Here is a 24,936-nt window from a genome sequence, read left to right as displayed (position 1 = left end):
ACAATCTACCTTTGGCAAAATTAAATTCTGTAGCTACAGATGGCGCTCCATCAATGACTGGGAAAAACAAGGGCTTCGTAGCATTACTAAGAAAAAAACTTAGTGAAAATATGGTTCAAACATTCATCATATGCATTGTATTATACATCAAGAAGCTCTATGCACGAAAGTAATAATATGGAGAATGTTTTGTCACATATAAAAAAAGTTATAAATTTTATAAGATCTCGAGGTTTAAATCAGCGTCAATTCACTGCTTTCTTAAGTGAGTTAGATAGTGAATATTTGGGTTTGTCCTACTATACCGAGGTACGTTGGTTATCTTACTCCAAGATTCTCAAACAATTCTGGGATTTCAAAGAAGAAATATGTCAGTTTCTAAAAACGAAAAATCAAGACGTAAGTTTGTTTTACGATCCAATATGGATATAAGATTTATCTTTCTTGGTTGATATAACCAAACACTTAACCGATTTAAATTTATCGTTACAAGGAAAAGATCATATCATTACGAACATGTTTGACATAATTAAAGCATTCAAATGTCAACTAGTTCTTTGGGAAAAACAACTTAAAAATGAAGATTTGATGCACTTCCTGACGTGCAGCATGAACAAATCAAGTTTAGATGATACTTGCTCGTATCAAAAATATGCAGAAAAAATTGCAAATTTAACAACTGAATTTGAAACGAGGTTTAATGATTTTAGTTCCCTCGAAGACAAATTTTTTTTGTTTTCTTTGATTTTCTCAATAAGTATTGACTCAGTACCCAGCCATATGTAAATGGAGGTGATCGAGATTCAATGGAACTCAAATTTGAAAGCAAAATTCATTGAAGTGGGCGTGCCTGAATTTTACAATTATTTACCAGCCAGGTTTGAAAATACTCGAAAATTCGCATATGAAATTATTTCCATGTTTGGTAGCACTTACCGGTGCGAGCAGTTATTTTCAGTCATGAAAGGTAATAAGTCTCCTATTAGAAAACGTATTAATGATGCTCACCTTGGGTCAGCGTTGAAAGTTATCACTGCAAACAAAATTTCTCCCGAAATAGGAAAGATAATAGCAGAGAAGAGATGTCAAGTATCAGGACGTAAACATTAAATTTTTCTTGTTCTTTTCTATATAAATATATATATATATGTTTATTATTGTACTATTTGAAATAAATCTACATTTCTATGAATATTGATTTTTTTTTTTTTCGGCCCACCTAAAGTTAAACCTTGTTTGTTTGGCCCAAGTGTACCTATGAGTTTGACATCCCTGCCCTAGGATATTGCCGTTGTTCGCTTTTAAATCGTTCAGTTTGTTAATCAAAAATTCGTTAAACATTTACAAAATATAAAATAGATAATAATACAAATTCCAAATTTGGACTTCCAGAAGCCGATATTCAGGTGGAAACGTACGTTATTCAAAATTGGATGGCTCTATGTATCATTGTTTTATCACAAGAGAGAGAAACATACATACATTTATGCAGATTCTTCATTATTTAATTCCTTTAAATATAACACAGAGCGATAATATTTGGTGGCAACAATTTGAAAAGTGAATTGGACATTAATAGTAAACCAAGCACATTCACAAAGCCTACAGACCATTTCTTCTTCTGTTTGCCCGATTGGTTGAAACAGGAAATGTAGGTTTACAGAATCTCGTGCTTGGCGACTTTTGCTTCATTGCCTTTGTAATTTGTATATGAGCGTGATGTAACAAAAAGCGAGCAAATATCAAGGGAGAAGCCGCAGCTCAGCGGTATGGAACATGTATGTAAATTTGAATTGACACTGCCAATGATCGAGCATATATAAATCTACATGGAAATCATACAAGACATGCTGGCATGTCCTGTATGACAATCAGAGCAATTTAGCAATTTTGTCATACCCATAAATTCTGCCCTGTTTGGACTTTGTTTCATTTTTTATCCTCACTTTATTGAATGACTCTGTCATTACTGGTCTTTTCGCCTTCGGGTGCGGTGTTAATAATTTAGTACCTTTATTTTCTCTATTTTTGTTAATGCTAATTTTGCTTATTTTTATTGATTGCTTTGTACTATTTGTAGTAGATACCAGAAGCAAGATTAAGATTCAAGATTCCGAAAAGCGTTACAATAGAAGTAGCGCATAATGGAATAAAATATAATTTGAGTCACACTTACTTATAATTTAAGTAAAAATAATAGGTAACCGATGCCATTTAAGTTTATTGAATGTTTTCATTTGCTTTATTTTTTTAATATTCCTTTATTTGTATAAATTAATGCACTATGGAAATTGACACACTAGACTCTTTCTAACAGAAATGACGAAAAAGTACATATACTATTTTCATGTAAACACACTTTCTTGCAAAACAGTTATCGTACTTTTAACAGTTTAAATTGACTCTTTAACAAAATACAAATAAAATATTAATCAGATCAGTAGGTTATTTAAAATACATTCCACACAATTCCCCTTAGCTTTCATTCATAAAATAAAAAATTATCGAATGAAATAAACGCTGTTTCTCCTCGCTTTACTAAAAGCCTACCCAAAAAAAAAAAAAAAAAAGGTAAACAGGAATGAGTACAACAACAGACTGGTAGACTGCATGCTCAGCGGAGAGTGTAAAAACCTAATTGGCTTTGCCTAAAAAAAAAGCCTAAAAAACCGTTCAGGTGTTTTTTTTTTTCTTTTCTTTCCTTTTTTTTTTTTTTTTTTTTTTTTTTTTGTTTGTTTGTTTGTTTGTTTTTGAATACTGTAAACTTTATAGGGCCCCCCAAGAAAATGTTTTGTATAGGGGCCCAAAAGTGCTAGTTATGCCAATGACCATGACTATTACAACAGAAAATTTACAGAACTTGTAAATACAAAATTTTAATATTTATAAACCAGTTACGTAACACTAAATCCACATCAATGAAAATTATATATTTTAGATAAATAATTCTATGCTGAAGGATATTATACAGTTTAGAAATTAATATCCCGTTTTAGGTAAATAATTTGATCAGAAAGAAATAACTCAAGGCAACAAATTTATTTGAAGAGAAAGATAAGGTGATGTAAAAACTTTAGTTATTTTTCAGTTTTCAATAACTGATAATAACAGTAATTATAGATATTCTGTCAATTTTTAAAATACAGGATATTATTCAGTCATGTACATTTCAAACAGTTTTTTTCTGACTAACTTTTCTATAAAAGAAACAGAAATTAAACAGAAAACAGATTTTACAGAAAATCTAACTTGTATAGGTACATTAATAAATCCAAGCAATGCTGAAAATATGATGTTCCATTCAGAAAGTATCAGACTTTACTTTTTCCTATGGAAATTAGCAAAGTACAAGATGAAGCATCCAGTTGGAGGTGTTAGGCACTTTCACGCACCGACATGAGTTTTCATCTGTTTGCATCAACTAAGAATTAGTGGTCAAGAGGAAGATAAATATTGGTTTGGTATTTTTAAAAAATTTTATTTTGTTTCATTTTGAAGGAAGATTTGACTACGTATGTAAATTTGAATTGACACTGCTAATGATCGAGCATATGTACATCTACATGGAAATCATACAAGACATGCTGGCATGTCCTGTATGACAATCAGAGCAATTTAGCAATTTTGTCATACCCACAAACTTGTAATTTGTCACTGGAATTACTAGTGACGAATATATAGTGACAGAGTGAATATACAGATAACTAACATATAGTACTCACAATGACCATGTCTGTCATTCTCTAGACTTTAAAAGAAAAAGCATGATAAATATAAACAGGGTTCATAGCCACATTTTAGTTAAAAAAATAAACACCTATAAGCACTTTTCAAGCACATTTTAAGGAAAAAATAAGCACCTGTCTAATTACATTATACACAACTGCATAACCTTAAAAGAAAAATTAGACTTGTAATTTAAAATATGAGCAATGCAATATTTATTATGAGAATTAGCATTACCTCAACAATGGAAAACAACTTTTTTTTTTTAATTTTAAATGACAGTTCAATTTACAGAATTAGTTTACAATGAGAGAAAAAAAACTATGCAGAACTAAACTATATTACAAAATTTAATGATGATATTTCAGTTGAAAATATAGAAAATAAATAATAATAAGCCATATTAATTGTATTCGTTTGGCACCTAATAATAAATACAATTTATTTTTCCACTCATATTAATATTTAAATAATTTAACTTAAATCAAAATTCTAAACATTTTCTAAATTTTCATTCCATAACAGTTTTCCCTTAACATATAGCCCAAACAAAGTAATTTAAGTAAAAAAGAGGCACATTTCTGAAATCAGAAGACGGGAAATTGCTTCATGCAGTCATCCTTTAACAGTAAAAGCTTAACTAACCCGCATACTCGGAAATTCCCAAATATTCCGGATAGTAACTGGAAAAAGAGGAGTGGGGGAGACTGTAGCCGTTCTTTAGATTTAAATTTAGGCTAAATAAATGATTTTGACATTTCGATATGTGCATCATATAAAAACCAACGGAACTGAGAAATATTCTGCTTAGAAAGCACAGTAAAACTCTTTTAAGTGTTCATAAACATATCTCAGACTGAACATCAAAATTAATTATCAATACAAAATACCGCAAATGTTATTGCGCAATACGTGCGGCGTAATTCTTCCATATGTGATATTACGCAATCGGAATCAACACCTGCCAGTATTCGGAGAATAAAGAACTAAATAAAGGAAAAGAAAGAGACTTACTAATCTGGGGTGTTTCTGATTCTAATTTTCAACAGACTGTATTAAATTTCCGAAATAGAATCAATCTTCGCTTGGGTTGGGTAGACCGCAAAACTTTTAGTCCTATTCAATCCAGATTGGACAATGACAAAAAAAAAAAAGTCCGCTGCTTCAATATTAGAGATTTTGCAGAGAAACTCCCAACCTCCATACTGTATAATGTATTGGCAAAGAAAATGAAATTATTTTGACTATTCGATTACTTTCCTTTTATTTAAGCCATTCCGAATATTATTCCTTAGAAAGCTAATCTGTGTAAAAACACACCCATTTCTGAAAGTTTATCTATACTTCAGCAGTTACTGCAACTATATTATTATAAATATTCATACATATGCTCATAATATAAGCATAACGATCACAATAAACACGAATATGAACTGACCACGCGGAACGAGAATGCAAATTGTTAAAATCTTGATAGAAATTCAAACGTGTGTAGTATTTGGGTGGGAGGAAAAGAATACCAAATGTACCGGAATTTTCTACCGTTTTCGCAATTCTTTGGCCAATAGAACGACGTGCACCTGTCTGTACTCTCGCGCGGAACATAGGTAACATAGGTTACGTTAATGCAGAGGAAGGGGGGGAGAAAAGCAATTTCCGGAAGTATGAGTCACCATCTGACGTTGCATATAAGAAAGAAAAGTTGTTTATTTAGTTGTTTGCTTTGTACGGGGGGAAAAATGCGCGTTCATTAAAAACAAAGGATTAAAAAAAAAGCATTAAAAGCAAAAAATAAGCACTAAAAACAAAAAAATAAGGGCTTTAAAGAAAAAGTAAGCACCTATAAGGGCCTTTATATTTTATTTTCAAATATAAGGACTTATAAGCACTTGTAAGGACTGCTACGAACCCTGATAAAGCAAAGCCCTGTTGAGTATTTTCTTCAATTATTGTGAGTTTCTCTCTGTGATGTTGTGGGATAGAAATCACAAGAGACCTCATTATGGTATTTAAATTAAAAATTAAAATTTGGCAGCTGCATGATAACAATGCAACTCTATATTCTTCATATGTGATTTAGGCTTTCTTGGCTAAACATACTTCTCTTGTTTATCAGTCACCCTATTTTCTCAACATAACTCTTTTCAATATATGGATGCTCAGTTCAAATGCTACTGAAAGGGACGAGTCACGAGATGGATTATGTGCAATATGGCAGCCCATCTACATTCTTACACAAACCTTCCAAATATTTCTAATGCAATACATAGAATGCATTTCAAAAGTTCATCTTGAAGGCACACAACTACTGCTTGCATGTTGAGTGCTCTGAGAAACTGCAATCAAAGGGCCACACAGAGCAACATTACAGATCCCACTGCCCCCCCCCCATTCTTCAATGCTCATGACAACAAATATCTTATCTGTATAACTGTTGAGTATAGTACTGTTACATCTTATACCAAGGGCCAGGAAATTGGGTATGTTGAACAGCACCAAATATCCCACATACAGTATGATTATGTATACAATGCCATGAATTAGCAGTGAGGCAATCATTGTTTCAAACTACAATACTGTGTTTAATCACATGCATGGTTGCATCAATAGTAGCAAGAAGACATCAAGCAGAATGAAAGCTGGTTTCCTTCATCCTAATAATGGTCCAGCACCCAGATTGATGCAAGTTGTCACTGGTTTACATGTTCTGTTCATGTTCATTTGTATATCTGGTATGCTGACCAGGCACCATTACATTACTGAGGTTTTAATGCTTGTAGCTGTACTAAACATTTAGGATGCTGTTGTTCCCACTTTCAATGGGGCAATGCAAGGCTGCATTGTCTTATGTTTCTTCAATATAGGGCTCCTGCTTCAGCTAGCATTCTTTGGATGTCACAAAATGGGAAAAAAACAATCATTCACGGTTGCAGAGAGAATGGCACAAGAACGCTCACTAGCCAGATGAGCTCTAACATACAGCTGAAGTCACATGAACTGAATATTCATAACTGCAAGCTAAAATCTATTCAATTCTCTTCCAAATTATATAAAAGCTGTACTTTCGCCAGAGATGTATGGAGTACTGATTTCTGCAGATTCCGTACCTCAATCTTTTTTTTTTTTGAAGTTTTAATCCTTCTATTATAAGGTATTTAAAAAAAATTATATGATTCTACTAGCTGTTTTTCTTCATGGTAGAGCAATTTTGATGGTCAGGAGTGTATAAGAAGAAGAAAATTGCTTCGAAGTTGCAATTGCAGAATTGCGGTTGTGGGGGAGGAGCTCTTTTGGTGAGATTTTGGTAGACAATTCTCAACACACAATCTACAAGCATAGAAAAATTTAGCTGAGCTTTTTTTCAATAATATTGAAGTTACCTTGTGAAAATCTTCACTTCTTGTAGTGGTACTGTGGTTTAGCCATGATAATGCAACTCCAAACACATTTTCTTCTTTCTCAACATTCAGAGAATCACTAGATATAAATTCAATAAATTTACTTTGGGACAGCGAGAGAATTTCTTCATGTTTCATCACATCACGGAAATACCTGCAAAATATACACAAAAATTAAATAACGTGTACAATGAATATGCATATAACATTTAAAAGCATACAAATTCCACTACTGATGGTTGATGATAAGTTTCATAAAGCAGTTAATGACTGATAACGATATAATGAGTGATTTGTATGACAAAAATTTTGTAATAGATGTCCTTCAATACTGCGCCAGATTTACAAGGATACAAAATTTTGCATCATGAAAAAACACATTTAAAAGTTTGACTTGGACTTAATTTTGAGAAAATCAATTTATGACTTGGATCATCCAGCAACTTTTATATTCATCACACTGAATGTGTATTTTTCTGCCTTACTAAAGCTTAAAACAGAAAAAATAACATAAAAACCGATGTAAATAAAAACAACAAATCACAGATTTGAGTCTTGGCAAAGTTCTAATAATAAAAATTTTTTTTAAAGAACTGAGGTAAAAGAACATCTTGATTTTGAGAGCAAAATTAAGATCTGTCACATTGGTATCTTTAAAATAACAATTTTGAACTTTTTAAATAGAAGCTGAATACTTGTGGATCTTTGAAGCAACTGTGATAATCTACCTACATTGGTAAGCATACAAACCGCTGATACGGTAACCCTCATCTTTTCCATATTGCCTTCCCATTTGCCTCTTGTTTTTACATGTTAGCTTCTTGAACTCTAAATTTTTGTTAGAATTTTAATCCCTCCGATTTTTTAAATCTATATTTCACTCAAATATTATTAAACTATATTTTTTAAAAACACAGTAGAGAAGAAGATACTCGCATATTATCCCACTGATCATGAAACTATTGCCAGGCAGTGCAATTTAGTGTTAGTTAGGGATAAGTATGATACAACACACTCATAACATCTGTGCTCTCATTTAATGTAGCCCACTTGATTCTCAATAAGCCACATTTTGTTTTTATGAATAAAGAATTATTATTGTTGTATTTTTTCCATGCATTTTGAAAAAAAATTGATTAAAATTTAAGAACTGCTTCCTACATAACAGCAAACAGTGGTTCATTTTAAAAGTTACAGGATCCTACCATCAAAGAAAGTGTGCATTGATGGACATGAATGGTCAGCCGAATATGGCCGACGAAACAGTAATAGACTGAAAAATTACCTGCAGGAAATTTGTACTCGTAGCATTCCAAACAGAATTACATGTAAAACTGGAGGACTTAACAAAATAGTAGAAACTGAGAAAGCTTTTTAGGAAGGGCCAAAAACAAAGTAGATAAAATACTGACTGTTTATTACATAAAGTCATTAGTTCCCTCAGAATTCCAGAGAAATGATTGAGATAATTTTGGCTAGTCAACAGAATAATACATAGGAATCAAGAAGACTAATCCATTCTATAATCAACAGAAAAATGCTAGTAACAATTTAATTATATTTTGATACAGTTTAATCATAAGAATAAGTTCATTTGATCAACATTCCTAAATAACAAGACATTATCTGCAGTTACTGCTGTTATCCCATGCACTATTAGTTTTTCCATTTTAGACAGTTTTGTTTTATACTGATGGTTTGTGACAGCACTGTTTCCAATGGTTACATATCAGCATAAACATCTTAATACAAGTTCTCTGATTTTTTTTTAAATGCATCAATTTCTGGTAACAACATGCATAATAATTCTCCACTTGAAACAAACAATATTGCTATTTTTGTACATGTTTGTTGTATTGTGTACCATATTCCACTATATTTCATAAATAAATAATCATTTTTTTTTTTAAATTTACTTTTAAATTATGTGTCTGTGAAATTGGACATTAAAATTTTGCCAGAAATGACATTAAAATTTTGGCAGAAATATGGTAGCTCACCACAAAATATTTAAAGAGATCTATTGTTCTGAATTCTCAAAGTAACCACCATGAAATTCGCAGCAGAACAAAAGAAACAAAACATTTCATAAGAGCAAAAACATGCATAAATAGGTTTATCCAGCGATTTTGTGATAAATATCTAAATTGACTTCAAATAAGTATGTAACGTAAAAGCTTGACTATACAGAAAGCTCAGGAAATGCTGAATTCCAGATATGCAAAAATTCTGGATAAGTGAGTAATTAAAAAGATAAATTAACAGTAGAAAAGCAAACGGGGGAGAGGGGGAATGCCAGACTAAAATTATGAAAAGAATTATTTTGTTTGTTATCAGCTTGAATATCAAACATCTGCATTTAAATTATGCAAGATACCAAAAATATCAAACGAAATAGGGCATTCCAGACAGACACACCAAAGTATAACATCATAATCAATTACAAAATTCCACTGGCCATGAAAATTGGCGATCTAGCCAAACTTGCACCAGTCATTTCAACAGAAATTTGAAGGAACAAATTAACTCTTCATTTAGTTAATCAACATATACAAGTTATGGGCAAAGCATATAAAAAACTTCAATAATTTTTGCACAATGCACAGCCAGCATTTATCCATTTTCCCATAAGTCAGACTTTTTTTTATGCCAAGACTCCATAAATTTGAAATACTCTATTGCATGCTGTTTTATTGAAGATAAGTCGCAAATTTTGACCACTTTATCAAAATGCGATTAAACATTACGTCACATTTGTTCATTATTAGCACTAAATCACATTGTCTGGTAACAGTTTTTGTTTCATTCAAATCATAGTTCTGTTCGTGCTTTATAACAAAGTTACAAATCTTTTATTTCCTTAATTTTACATAGAAAAGTTTTAAGATTTGAAAATATTCTGGTTACTTGAGCTTTCCAGTTAGTTGAATACTGGATAACTCATTTTTTACTGTAATATGTGTGAATATAATAAATAATCTTCAATTTTAAATTATCACTATCTTTTTCCTTCCTGTAAAAAATCGCCAAACAATGCCAAAATGATAACACTAAGTACTCTTTTTCCACACTTCTGCAACAATTTTTTTTTTTTTTTTTTTTTTTTTTTTTTAGATACAGCCCAGTTAATATGGTTAATCTGCACCCTCAAATTGAGATTTGACTGTTAATTATATTTTAGCAAATGAGCAACTTATTAAAATAGTTAATGTTTATATACCACATATTACAGTAGGCATTGCTTAATGTGATCAAGTTTATTCAAGGCTTTTTTGATAGCATTTAATGATGAAAAAAATATTCTTCAAAATGGCAATGGAATTTAACTAATTTATTATAAAAATATCAAGTAAGTATTTTCATTGTATTTTAATTAGGAAAATTCAAAAATTTGTTTATGAACTGTTCTTACCATTTCTAGAAAGTATTCAACAGATGTCTTAATATATGGAAAGCATCCCTCACTGAAAGAGAATATGTCACAGAAAAATTTTAAATTAAGAAAAAAAGAAACCTTTGGTCCAATTTTAGTTGGCTGATTAAAATTGAAACGAAGCTGTTTGGCAACTTAACCCTTTACTTGGTGCCATTTCTCTGTCACTTGGTAATTTTTATAATAATTTTGATCTTATGTAGAAAATTAGCTTTTATTTGCTGACTTTACTTCAGTTAAAAAAATATATTCTGTAATACTTTGATCTATTAATCGATCACTGATTACAATAAATGATGTAAATGGGCACAACTTCAACAAAATGATATTGATATCTGAATGATAACATCAACCATGATCGCATTAAGCGGTGTCTACTGTATTTTAGAAGCTTTAACCCTTTCTGGCACACCCGAAAAATTCCCTTTGTACACACTCAAAAACTGAATGGAAAAGGCTTTATAGATTACTACAGGTTACTTTTAACCTTTTTTATTTATATTAGATGGAAGCACGACACAAACCATTCCATACATTTTACCTATATTTTTACCAGTTATCTTTTTTTCATTTGCTTTCGCTGAAAGAAGTTTTGTTAGCTATATGTTTTGATATTTTTGAGTTGTAGATGTTTATTTAATTTTATTTTACAGTTTACATTTTCTTAATTGTAAATATTACTTTATATTTTTTTCTGATTTTTAATTATTTTGCAAATGAATCAGAGAGGGCTGACAGTTTCTGAAGCACTGAAAGTGCAAAACGAAGTGCCTTCAGATAGTGAATCCAATACAGATCCCGGTACATGTGCAAAACATGCAGTGTGAGTTGTGCTTTTTCAAAGGTGGTGTCTGTTAGATATTAATTACTTTACTTGCCGTTAGATGGCAGTGCCTCTAAACTGACTAGCTAGGCAAGTGCACGGTGTTTGTGCTGCGTCACACTCTCGTCGCTTGTCGCCAACCATGTAGCATCAATGTCTATCTTATGTATAAGTAATCTAATTTAATCTTATAAATAAACAGTAATTTATCTATGTTTGATGAGTCAACATATATAACATGGTATCAGAGTCAACCATGCTCACGAATTTGATGCATAAATTAATATTTTAAGGATTACGTGCATTTGAAAAACTTGGAATAAAAAATGGCCCATAACCTGCCCACGTTGTCACCGTTTGACGCTGGATTGAACCCTTTTGAAGCTTGGAGACACTGGAAGGAAGAGGACGATATCGAGGCATTAAGATATAGCCAAGAGTCGGAAAGCATGAAAACTGTGCCTTTTTCGACATGTTTGTGGTGACGAATTAAAAAAGCAATATCGATCGTTTGACTTGAAGCCAGAAGCGGGCAGCAGTGAAGTGTCCTTGAAACAAGTGCTACAAGGATTCGACAAATATTTCGCAGATTAACAGAATGAGATTTATACATCATTCAAGTTTCTGGAACTAAAGCAAGAGAAAGGAGAGAAATTCATGGAATTTTACTCAAGGCTAGGATGTGCAATAGTAGATTGCAACTATGGGCAAGCGAAAGATAGAATGCTCCGTGACAAAATAGTGCAAGGCATCTCAGATAAAGCGTTACAAGAACAGCTAATATGAGAGACAAATAGAGCGAAAAAGATGCTGCAGAATATCATCAGTGAATGCAAGGCGGCTAAACATAGCAAAGCACAAGCCACTAAAATGAACGAGAACAAAATCTCAGTAGATGCCCTCAGAAAAAACAAACATCGATCAAATCCCGCACAGATAACGCAAGTAAAAGAGTGCAAGCGATGTGGGAGAAAACATGAGCCAAAGAAGTGCGCCGCGTTCAGAACGGTCTGCCGAAAGTGCGGTGGGAAAATCACTGGGCGAAAATGTGTCGCGCCAAACCAAAACAGAGAGTGCACACCGTTGAATGTACAAAGATAGCAACTCGTTTATTTACCTAGGGAAAGTAAAAACTGTTGACACGGTGGATTCAAATAAAGCATCAGTCTGGTACCAAAAAATCACTGTAAATAAGAATGAAGTGAACTTCAAATTAGATACTGGAGCTCAAATTAACATGCAAGAGTGAATTGTTAATGCCCAAGAGTGAATTGTTAAAGCGGAGTGAGAAACCAATAATTAAGAAAAATAAACAACCAGTACTGGGTTATAGTGACAACCAAGTACCAATATTAGGTGAGTGCTACCTTACATGTAAAACTAAAAAAAAATGACAAAAAATGTCAAATTTCTGGTAACCATCTGGAATCATCTCCTATTTTGGGTCTTTAGGCTTGCCAAGACTTGGTTCTGATTGAAAGAGTGTATCAAGTCAAGCAGGAAAAGAAACAAAATGAAAGACACCAGAGCAAGTGATACAGAAATTTGCAGATGTGTTTACTGGTGTGGGAAAACTAAATCACATGGTAAAGATAAAATTAAAAGAAAATGTCACACCTCGTAAATGCCACTTGCTTTGCACTAAAAGTAAAGCCGGAGCTAAACAGAATGGTTAAACTGGTATCATAGTGAAAGTTGATGATTCTACAGAATGGGTGAGCAACATGGTTGTGATAAATACGCCAAAGAAATTGAGAATTTGTTTAGATCCAAGGCAGCTTAATGAGGCTATTCAAATACCTCATTATCCAGTTTTTATGACAAAACTCCAAGGATGTAAAGTATTTACAATTCTGGATGCCAAGAATGGATTTTGGCAACTACCGCTTGATGAGGAGTCATGATACTTGACAACATTTACAACGCCCTGGGGAAGATTCAGATTTTTGGTTCTTCCTTTCAGTCTGAACAATGCACCTGAGGAATTTCAAAGGGCCATGGAGGGGATTTTTAGCAATGAGAACAAGATAAATCCATATTTTGATGATTTAGCCCTAGGATTGTCGTCTGTTGAAGAACATTGCAAGTTGTTGTGGAAGATACTTACGATAGCCAGAAGTGCTAATCTAAAATTTAATCAATATCAGAATATAGTAATCAGAATATAGTGTTTTTAATTGTAGCAAAATTTTTTATTCTATTATGCACTTCCGAGAAATGCTTGTTTCAGCACTCTTTTTGAAGTTCTGTTCATTCAATGAGCCCGCTTCGAGCACACTCAAATAAAACGGTAAGTACTATCTTTACAGAATTTTACGTGTATACTCCTCTAGACCTGTTTAGACTTTTTTTTTTTTTTTTTTCCCACCTTTGATTGAAATTCTAACTTTAGAAGGTAGCATGCCGGAAAGGGTTAACAAAATATAACTTCAAATATTGCATTTGAATCATCGATAATAAGAATTATATTATTATCAACATCTGTTAATTTGCGAGTTTGGTGCACAGTACCATAAAGCAAAGTCTTTAGCTTTCTGTTGTAAGTCCTCACAAGCATGAGCTTCAGCAAAACAGTGTATGCCTAAGCAATTCGTCTCATCCATGTGTTTTTCCAAAAACTGACAACAGGCATCTCGAACTGGAAGTACTTCTAACAGATTGGCAGCAGACAGCAATGCCTGTACATTTTGTTTGTTGATTGGAACTGTAGCTGAATATGCATAATCCAAAAGGAGTTTTAGTGTAGTTGCTTCAACTCCATTGAGCACTATCTCTTTCTGTTGGCTCTCAGCCATTTCGCTTGTAAACATGGCCTAAAAAGTAATCAATGATTACTGTAAATTCATAAATATAATGCATAACACAGATTATAAAGAAAACAATAAAGCAGGGGATAACTGATTAAAAAATATTTAAATATCTTATATAATTCAAGAACAGTCCTTTGATTTAAAACCATAAAACTGGTAATAAACTGTCAAATGTCATTAGTCTTTATTTATCATTATCTTGCATCATCATGGCAACCTTTCAGCTGGGGCTCTTCTTTACTTTCGAATTTAAAATTATTCTGCTTGGGTTTTCTCTTTGGTAATTTTACTTATAAACTTTAAGGTGATTTTTTTTTTTTCCGTTTCCCCCCCCCAGTTCAGGTGTTTATACTTGTAAAGCATGAACATATCCTCACAAATTTACCATCACCTGTTTTTTCTTCCATTGGAAGAAATAAAATGCAGAAAAATTTTGGAATAAATAATTGAAATACTTTGGATTCTGTGGCCATTAGAGCAAAGCCATAAAAGTGAAAATCATATCAAGCTCTACTTTGTAACCAAAAAAAGAAGCAGAGTAAAGAACTTTAATAAAAGTGAAGGCTACCTCTTCATCCTAACATATTATTTTACTAGAACAGGAAAATTTTATATATGTGGTTCACTAATTCAATTCAAGATTTTTTAGTCATTAATAAAAATAAAAGACAAGTAATGTCTCTAAATGGTGCAGACAAGGACTAATTGTTTCAAACTGCAAACAAAAAATGCTTGGTTTACTAAAATGACAGAAAATTGTGGAGCACTCAATCGTTATTATCGGAAAGTTACAAATTTATTTATTACTTATAAAAAGTTTTTTTGGTCTTATTTGAATGAATTTGGGGCGCAGGAAGTACAAAGTGAATAAATAAATGGAAAAACTGTATTCTGTTTTTCAAAGTACATTAAAAATTTTTACAAGATCCTGCAGATCAAGAAACAAATCAAATGCAAGATTTTATTTGTGTTTATCTCATTCTTAATTGCTATTTCTTATATTTGAAATTCTTTTGATAGATTGCTCTTTTGCAGAATTGCTAATGAGGTGCCATTTTGAAAGCTGTTTTTACCCTTGGAGAAAATCCTTGAATGTTATAAGGGGTAAGCCATTCTGGTAATAACCTAAATACTTAAAATAAAGAAAAGGAAACGATACAATAAAAGTTTAAAATCTTGAATCCTAAAATAAGAAAACTTTTGATGTTAGAAATAATCATAAACTTGAGATTTAAAAAAAAAAAAATTTCTTTAAAGTTAAAAAAGGAAGGAAAGAGGAAGAGAATTTTTCCCCCCGATGTTAAAGTATTTTATTCAAAAAATACACTGGTTCACATAACAAAGGAATGCATGGACCAAAAAATATCCCACAAAACAAAGTTGGTTTTATTTTATGAACTGTGTTATTACAGTGAAGATAAATGTACTTTACTTACCACAAAATATAATTTTATTGATTCTGATACTGTCACGTGCGATATACAATAAATATTAATGTGAAATTAGTTGCCATCATTTAGATTTATGTCTCATCAAATTTTTATGGCAAAATATGCATCAGAATATACAAATGTTCCTGGCAGTATTTAAATGAAATCAGCAGCTTTATACCTCCGGTGAAAAGTGAAATTAATGGGGGAAAATCTATTTTGATTTTAGTTTTTATTTTTGTCTGGCACTTTCCGACTGCATCCCCACCAAAAAAATTGCAAATTTGTTGCCGACTTTGGATGGCATTCGCAAACTTGAAAGTTTTCATTCATTCATTTGAAGAAAGAAACATTCATTTGCATATGCTCGAGTCTACTTCAATGATACATCAAGCTATGCAGCTAAATTTAACATTTATGATTCTTAGAGGGTTAAGCAACTGAAAATCTAAGAGCAAAAATTGTTCATTTGTTAATTGTTGCCTATTCTTCTGTTTATTCATTGATCGACTGATTATTATTCTCCTTATTTGCAATGACATTAATGCATAGTTACATGTGATATAATCTTTAATGAATTTAAGGTTATAATCTTTAATGAATTGTATTTGGTGCCACATGAATTTGATTAGATAGAAACCAATGCTACATTAATAATTATTTGGCGATATCGCACACAGTATAAGAATCAGTAAAGTTGTACCTGTGCTATTTATGTTTGACAAATATAAACTTGTCCATTTAATCTTCCAAGTGTTATGGGTTTTGCCTTGAAATTTCGAAATTCCCCAAAATATCATGAATAAATGCTATTTTCTTGATTATAATACCAAGATAACCTCTCACTTTGTACCCTGAATTCTTTTCTTCCAATACAGATCCATCCCGAAATTAGATTGATCAGAAACGTTTCTGTGTAACAAATCATACTATCTGTCAATAAGGAATAAAACTCCATAAGGGTTATGGACATAAAATTCCTTATATGTTCATAAGCCTTGGAGGGTTAAGCAACTAAAAAACAAACTAATTATCAATTCATTGATTGTTGTTCATTCTTCTGTTTTCTTGATTGATTGATTATCATTCTCCTGCTTATTTATAATGACATTAATGCATTGCTATTTGTCATGTGGTATAAACAAGTTATCATACTTGGTGTTTTAAACACCATTATGATCGGTGCCTCATTAGTAGAAAATAATCAGAATATCTTTATTGCTGTGCATTTATTTATTCACTTTGTATGCACACAGGTAATTTTTTAAAATTCTCCTTTTCCCACACAAGACATGGACTATTCTTGGACGAAATTACGCAAACTGATACCTGTGTTCTTCACAGAATTCAACTGACATATATTCCTTGGTCCAACAATAAATCAAGTGAATAGCTAACACAAATGAGATATGGCTATATTTGCCTCCAATTTTTCACACTGTGTTTCCATAAAATTTTATTGTTTAAGAAACACAACTTTGCAAACCACAAATTTCTACACTCTCTATTGCTAGATAAAAAAACATATTTCTAAAGAAATGCAATGCTTACTTTTTCCTTTCTTTTCCTCTCTCTCTTTTTTTTTCCCCCTCAAATTCCACAAGTTCGATAAAATTTATTATAATAAAAACAAATGCTAATCAGAAAAATTGAACAAAATTATGACTGCCGCCCTGTCATCAGAAAATAATCAAAATATTGTTACAAATTTTGTACATATATGGGTAATTTTAGTCAAATTATATATGAAATTGTTATATTTTTTCTGTATAATGCAACACAAAAATCTAACAGGAGGATGCTTTGCCAGAAAAATTACAGTGGCAAGTAAATGTAGTAAATAGCTATCTCACTAATTTGCCAAGCTGGCAAAGGTTTCGGTGACTAATTTTTTTGGCCAAATTTGGCAACAAATCACAAAAAGTCGCCAATGACCATTTGGTGCCATTTGGGTCTAGTCCTTGTATCATAGTAATAGGTACTGTAACTGAATAACTAATTGTTTTCATATACAGTCAAAAGTCGTCAATCCGGACTCGTCGGAATTTCGGCGATTCCGGATTATCGATTTTTCCGGATTATAGATCATCAGTTTAAATCTGGCAGGATGGCATTCAGAAATTACAAAATTAAAAATATGAAACGTAATTTATGAAATAAAGAACAATTATGATCTAAAGGGTATCAAAATTTACAAAAAGAAAAAGCTTAATATTTATTTGTTTACTTTATCAAACATTTCTTTCAATGTAAGTTGTTTAAGTTGCTTCGTTTCATGTGATAATACTTTCTCTTTAATTCTATTAAACAGACATAATTTCTTGTTTAGTTAAAAAGTTCCGCTGTTCAAGTTCTATAATTGCTGTGTCGAGAATACCGACTAATTTGTCAATCGAAATTTGTTCATTTTCAATAACCTCTGTCACTTTCTTCACCATCGGAAGCGAATTATAATGACGAGGAACTTGTTTTAAATCATATCAAAGACGGAGTACATCGAGATGAAATACTACATTTAGTAAGGAATTATAAGCCAAATAAAATAAAAACACCTGCCCTGAAGATAAGGATATTGCTGACAGATCAACTTCCAATTCATTGCGCGCCGCTGTGTTCTCCCCGCTGAGCAGTGTGAAATTGTTAATCAGATTTCGGATTTCGAAACATACTTTCGCTTTAGATCCTTTACATATGAGAAAATATATATCAGAAATTCTATTTGATATAATCGAAAGTTCAAGCTTACTTTTATAAAATTGCTCTAACAGTCTGCAAAAAATAATAAGCCAGATCCAATTCGAAGATTAAGGAACAACGCAATCTGCAACATTAACTGAGTTAGATAATTTTAGCTTAGTTTATACCGTCCGTTATACATTAAACGCGCATACGTAAATGTTTTATGCGCATACGCATATTTGCAGCCGTAAAGGTCTTACGCGCACACGTAGACGCCTATGCGCATGCATCAACGCGACGCATGCACAGAAAGTTTGTAGCTTTGAGGTCCGGATTATGGGTGTCTGAATTAACGACTTTTGACTGTAATAACTGTAACTGTATCCATCCCTCATACGCCTTCCAATAATTTCGAGAAGCAGAAAGTGCTATAAATACCTCTGCGGCCAAGTGAAAACTATACAAAGCCGGAGAGAGCATCTTCCCTGAGTTGTTGTTATGAGCTGTTGCTTCAGAGCGATTTCAGAGTATTGAAGACTTCATCACTTAGATGCGCTTTGCTTACATTGTGTTTAATGTTCTTAGTTATTTGAAGCATAACTACTGATTGTACTCATATACTGTGAACCCTTATGTGAGTATTTCTGTGGAATGTTCCAGAACTCTGAACTGTTTCTTTTGATAAAATAAATTTTATCTACTGATCATCAGTGTTGTGTGCTTTCAACATGTACGCACACAAAAATATGTTCATTGCTGCTCATTTATTTATTCACTTCATATGTGCAGAGGTAATTTTTTTAAATTCTCTTTATCCCACACAAGACATGCAATATTCTTGGAGGAAATTACACCAACTGATAGTTGTCTTCTTCACAGAATTCAAATGACATACATTCCTTGGTCCAACAATACAGTGGTGGCCAAAATTGTGGACACATTTGAAACTTTTTATGTTTTTGAACTTTGTATGCTTATAGAAAATGTTACGTTTCGCAAAATGCAAACTTGTATACATCATTTTAAAGACAATTTACTATGGAATTCAATACAAAACACAAAATTCAATTGTTTGCAATACAAAAAAGTTATATATACTTTAATATAAATAAAAAACACAGTTATGAAGTGGTTTGTAATGTCTAGCTTTCCTGGCCAATCATTGTTCTTGTTCTGAGAACCAATGAAATGTTAGTAACTGCCAGTAGAAGCTGACATCATGTTTACACTTGAAACAATTCATTATTTTGCTTTGTTCTGTAGAAGGAGGACCTGTTTCTTATACACTGCAATTACAAGTAGGAATTTTTGTAAACATTTTTAATATTTAGTCAAGAAGCAATGACATCAAATAAAAGAGTAGAATGGACAAGTAGAAAGAGATGTAAGATTATTGTTTTACGAGAAAGTGGTCTTTCCTATGCTGAAATTGCAAGACAGGTGGGTGGTTCAATGACTACATCTAGAGTCCGAGAGTTTTGTTTACGATATCAGGAGACAAATTCAATAAAAAACAAAGAAGGAAAAGGCCAAAAAAGGGTGCACCACATCTATTGATGATAGAAGAATAAAAAGACTATGTCTCCAAGATAGAAAAATGTCATCAGTGGCCATCAGAAGTGATCTGAATGATGCTGGTGTTCCTCTCAGTTCAAGAACAATCAGGAGAAGATTAACAGATGTTGGACAGAGAGGTAGAATTCCACGAAAAAAGCCAATTTTCAGCAACAAAAAAAAAAAAAAAAAGACTACAGTGGGCAAAGGAACACATTAATTAGACAGATGATCAGTGGTCACAAGTTATATGAAGTGATGAAACTAAGATATCGTTATTTGGTAGTGATGGGCGAAAATATGCAAGGCGTAGAATAGGAGAAGAGCTACATCCTGACTGCATTCAAGCAACTGTGAAGAACCCAGTTAGTGTTATGATTTGGTCATTCATGTCAGCAGATGGTATTGGTCGCCTTCGTGTCATCGATGGGACACTGAATGCCACAAAATACATTGACACTATTCTAGAACCAAAACTTCTACCTTCTATCAGAGATCTCTTTTCAAACAATGCTACGTTTATTTTTCAGCAAGATTCTGCTCCTTGTCACACGGTCAAAATATCGAAAGAGTGATTTCGTACAATGAGCATTAAATTGTTGTCATCACCAGGAAACAGTCCTGACCTCAATCCTATTGAAAATTTGTGGCACCGTTTGAAAACTCTTGTCCGAATGAGGCGCCCATCAAATAAAAGGGAACTAATTGAGACTATAATTGTTTCCTGGTATCATGTAATAACGAAAGAAGAGCTAAAAACTCTTGTCAGCTCAATGAAACGTCGATGTGAAGCTGGAATCAAAAATAAAGGGTACCCTACTAAGTACTGATAACTCACTGCAATCATCACTATCTAATGTATATCGATAACTATTATCGTTTAACTTTTTTTGTATTTCAAATAATTGAATTTTGTGCTTTGTATTGAATTCAGTAATAAATTCTCTTTAAAATGATACATACAAGTTTGCATTTTCTGAAACGTAACGCTTTCTATAAGCATACAAAGTTCAAAAACATAAAAATTTCCAAAAGTGTCTACAAATTCCAATGTAAATAAAGTGAATAGCAATACAGTCAAAAGTTGGTAATTCGGACACCCATAATCCAGAATGATCTATAATCCGGACCTCAAAGCTAAAACTTTCTGTGCATGCGCGTAAGACCTTTACGGCTGCGAATTTGCGTGTGCGCATGCACAAAATACGTTTACGAATGCGCGTTTAATGTATAACGGAAGGAATAAGCTAAGCTAAAATTATCTAATTATCTATTTCAGTTAATGTTGCAGATTGCGTTGTTCCTTAATCTTCGATTTGGATCTGGCTTATGTTTTGCAGACTGTTAGAGCAATTTTATAAAAGTAAGCTTGAACTTTCGATTATGTCAAATAGAATTTCCGATTTATATTTACTAATATGTAACGGATCTACAAAGCGAAAGAATGTTTTGGAGTCCATTAAACAAAAAGTGGAATTGCTGAAAAAAATTAATAAAGGCATATCCTTTGTTTATCTAAACTTAAACATTTGTTTATCTAAACTTTGTTTATCTTTAACGCAGCGGCGCGCACAGTGAATTGGAAGTTGATCTGCCAGCACTCTCCTTATCTTCAGGGCAGATGTTTTTATTTTATTTGGCTTATAATTGCTTACTAAATGTAGTATTTCATTTCGATGTACTCTGTATTTGATATAATTTAAATCAAATGCCTCATCATTATAATTCACTTTCGATAGCGAAGAAAGTAACAGAGGTTATTGAAAACGAAAAAATTTCGATTGACATATTAGTCGGTATTCTCAACACAGCAATTATAGGACTTGAATAGCGGAACTTTGTAACTGAACAAGAAATTATGTCTGTTTATAGAATTAAAGAGAATGTATTATCACATAAAAAACGAAGCAACTTAAACAACTTACATTGAAAGAAATGTTTAGTAAAGTAAACAAATAAATATTAAACTCTTTTTTTTTGTAAATTTTGATACACTTTAGATCATAATTGTTCTTTATTTTGTAAATTACGGTTTCATATTTTTAATTTTATAATTTCTGCATGCCATTTTACCAGATTTAAACTGATGATCTATAATCCGGAAAAATCAATAATCCGGAATCGCCGAAGTCCTGACGAGTCCGGATTAACGACTTTTGACTGTAATAAATTAAATACAGCTATCTTTGCCTCCAATTTTTCACACTGCGATTCCATAAAATTTTATTGTTAAAGAAGCACAAATTCATGGAACACATATTTCTGCACTCACTATATTTGGACAAAAAGATATATTTCTGAAGAAATGCAACAATTACTTTTTCAATGGCTTGCAAACTCTGCAGTTTCATTGATTTATTACAATAACAAATGCTAATCAGAAAAATCAGATGTGGAACTTCTTTTTATACTTATTAAATTACACACATTTTTTTCCTGCATGTCATTTAAACTTATTTCATTTGAAAGTGAGATACAATCCTCCAAATATATAGTTAGTTCCACAATTATAAATTATTAATTACTATTAACATAAAAAATTTATATAATTCTTAATCTGTATGGCAATATAAGTTTATTAATTCATATGATGATTATTTTGTATGGAAATCAGGCTAAATCATAGATTAGGAGTTCAGACTGAATGTCATGTTTTTCCAATACTAGAGTTCTTTCTGTGGCTAAAAAGAAATTAGAAAAATTATATACAGCTAGTTTAAATATTTGTTTGAGAAAAACAAAGCAAACCACGGATATACAAGTTAAAAATGTTTTAAATATGGTACTTTTAGATAGTATAATTATGTTAGATCAGTGCATAAAATTTTAACACAAATTAGATCACCTTTTTATTGAGAATCAAAGAAATGTAACCTAATGGCAGTGACCAAGTAAATTGGTAAACCTATAATTTTTTAATACCATCAGCAGGTAAAAAAATTTGGTCAGAATTATTATAGTGTATACGAAACTGAATTTGAACAAAACAATTTCTCTTGAACAGGCATTACATAATGCAGAAAAATCAGATTTAGTTATACAAGATAAGATCCAGTAACCTGAGCACAATACTTAGTTACAAATCAAATAAATTAATACAGTCAAAAGTCGTTAATCCGGACTCGTCGGGACTTCGGCAATTCCGGATTATAGATCATCAGTTTAAATCTCGTAAGATGGCATGCAGAAATTCTAAAATTAAAAATATGAAACCGTAATTTATGAAATAAAGAACAATTATGATCTAAATGGTATCAAAATTTACAAAAAAAGCTTAATATTTATTTGTTTACTTTATTAAACATTTATTTCAATGTAAGTTGTTTAAGTTGCTTCATTTTATGTGATAATACATTCTCTTTAATTCTATAAAAAGACATAATTTCTTGTTCAATTACAAAGTTCCGCTGTTCAAGTCCCGTTAATTGCTGTGCCGAGAATACCGACTAATTTGTCAATCGAAATTTCTTTTTTCACTAACCTCTCTGTCACATTCTTCATGTCTTTATCCATTTTTTGCAGCAATTCCACTTTTTGTTTGTTGGACATCGAAACATACTTTCGTTTTGTAGATCCTTTGGAAGTTCCAGCATCGGAAATTCTATTTGACATAATCGAAAGTTTAAGTTTACTTTTATAAAATTGCTCTTACAGTCTGCAAAAAATAATAAGCGGGATCCAATTCGAAGATTAAGGAACAACGCAATCATTAACATTAACTGAAATAGATAATTAGATAATTTTAGCTTACACTGTCCGTTATACATTAAACGCGCAGGCGAAAACGTATTCTGCACTTGCGCACACGCACATGCGCAGTAGTCAAGGTCTTACGCGCACGCGTAAAACGCCTGTGAGCATATGCCAACGAGGCGCATGCGCAGAAAGTTCTTAGCTTTGAGGTCCGGATTATAGATCATTCCGGATTATGGGTGTCCGAATTAACGACTTTTGACCGTAGTACTTTTAAAGTGGGAAAATAGTGTTTTTGATGAATATTTAGTTGAACAGTTTATGAATAGGTAGAGTTTCAAGTGTGGATCTCTGCACAAACACACTTTTTTAAAATTCTTTTCTTTCTTTTGATTAAAGATGTGCCTATATATGATCATTTCAATAGTTAAATTGCAAAAGAATGCATTTTATTTATTTATACATTTATAACTTGTAAATGTTATGAAACTGATGTTTTTTATATCAATTCAGTGCCACAGACATACTCATACACAAGACATACTCATCTTGTTGCATTTTTATACAAAGGTATAAAAATGCAACAAGAAATGTCAATTTAATTTTCTACATCCTGTTATGAATAGGATAGTGATTATAGAGCTATATGATAATGACAAAATTTCAAAAACTTTGAAATTCTCAGTTTGGTGTCATATTTTCAAAAAAAAAATCTTTCTTTTGAAGATATTTTAAATAAATTAAAAATAATAGCAGAAGAGTATATTTTAGCTTTAAGGTGTTCATTAAAAAGAGTGCAAAACCATAGTCGTTTAAAAGTAAATATTAATTGTTATAATAAAATCATATTACATTCATCTGAGGCTAATATAATTTTTGTTTTGGAAGGGGACAAATTAGTTTGGCATACAGTTTGTTTTGGAAGAATACAGTACAGCATCATACATTATTAATTATGTTGTAAAAATCTGATGTGTACACCACATGACTTCCTTGTTAAGTTATACCCATTTTTTCTTGCATTTCATTTAAACTTATTTGACTGAATTTAAATCTACTTCGTCTATAGCGCATAAGCCACAATAGAATAAATGCACTCTTTAAAATTCACTATACAGTCAAAAGTCGTTAATCCGGACTCGTCGGGACTTCGACGATTCCGGATTATCGATTTTTCCGGATTATAGATCATCAGTTTAAATCTCGTAAGATGGCATGCAGAAATTCTAAAATTAAAAATATGAAACCTTAATTTATGAAATAAAGAACAATTATAATCTAAAGGGTATCAAAATTTACAAAAAAAAAAAAAAAAAAAAAGCTTAATATTTATTTGTTTACTTTATTAAACATTTCTTTCAATGTAATTGTTTTAAGTTGCTTCGTTTTA

The 24,936-nt window shown here is 31.8% G+C and overlaps 1 protein-coding gene across 2 annotated transcripts in view; it reads right to left on the bottom strand.

Moving 5' to 3' along the window:
- LOC118203601 (kelch-like protein 24) overlaps window positions 1-24,936 on the bottom strand; it is a 132,704-nt gene that overhangs the window by 80,133 nt on the left and 27,635 nt on the right. For both annotated transcript variants that reach the window (XR_015043056.1, XM_085823863.1), the window contains exons 3-4: window positions 13,892-14,193; window positions 7,107-7,278 (exon numbers count right to left, since the gene is read on the bottom strand). Coding sequence is in view for 1 of the 2 variants with exons in the window: in XM_085823863.1 (XP_085679989.1) it covers window positions 7,107-7,278; window positions 13,892-14,193 (474 nt within the window). In the remaining variant the exon portion in view is untranslated. The remainder of the gene's footprint in view (window positions 1-7,106; window positions 7,279-13,891; window positions 14,194-24,936) is intronic.

The sequence above is a fragment of the Stegodyphus dumicola genome, chromosome 9, assembly GCF_044657685.1.
Source record: "Stegodyphus dumicola isolate Sdum_Otavi_A_Nest chromosome 9, ASM4465768v1".
Lineage (NCBI taxonomy): Eukaryota > Metazoa > Arthropoda > Arachnida > Araneae > Eresidae > Stegodyphus > Stegodyphus dumicola.
Note: the sequence above shows the minus strand (reverse complement) of the source record. Positions and strands in the feature narration are given on the sequence as shown.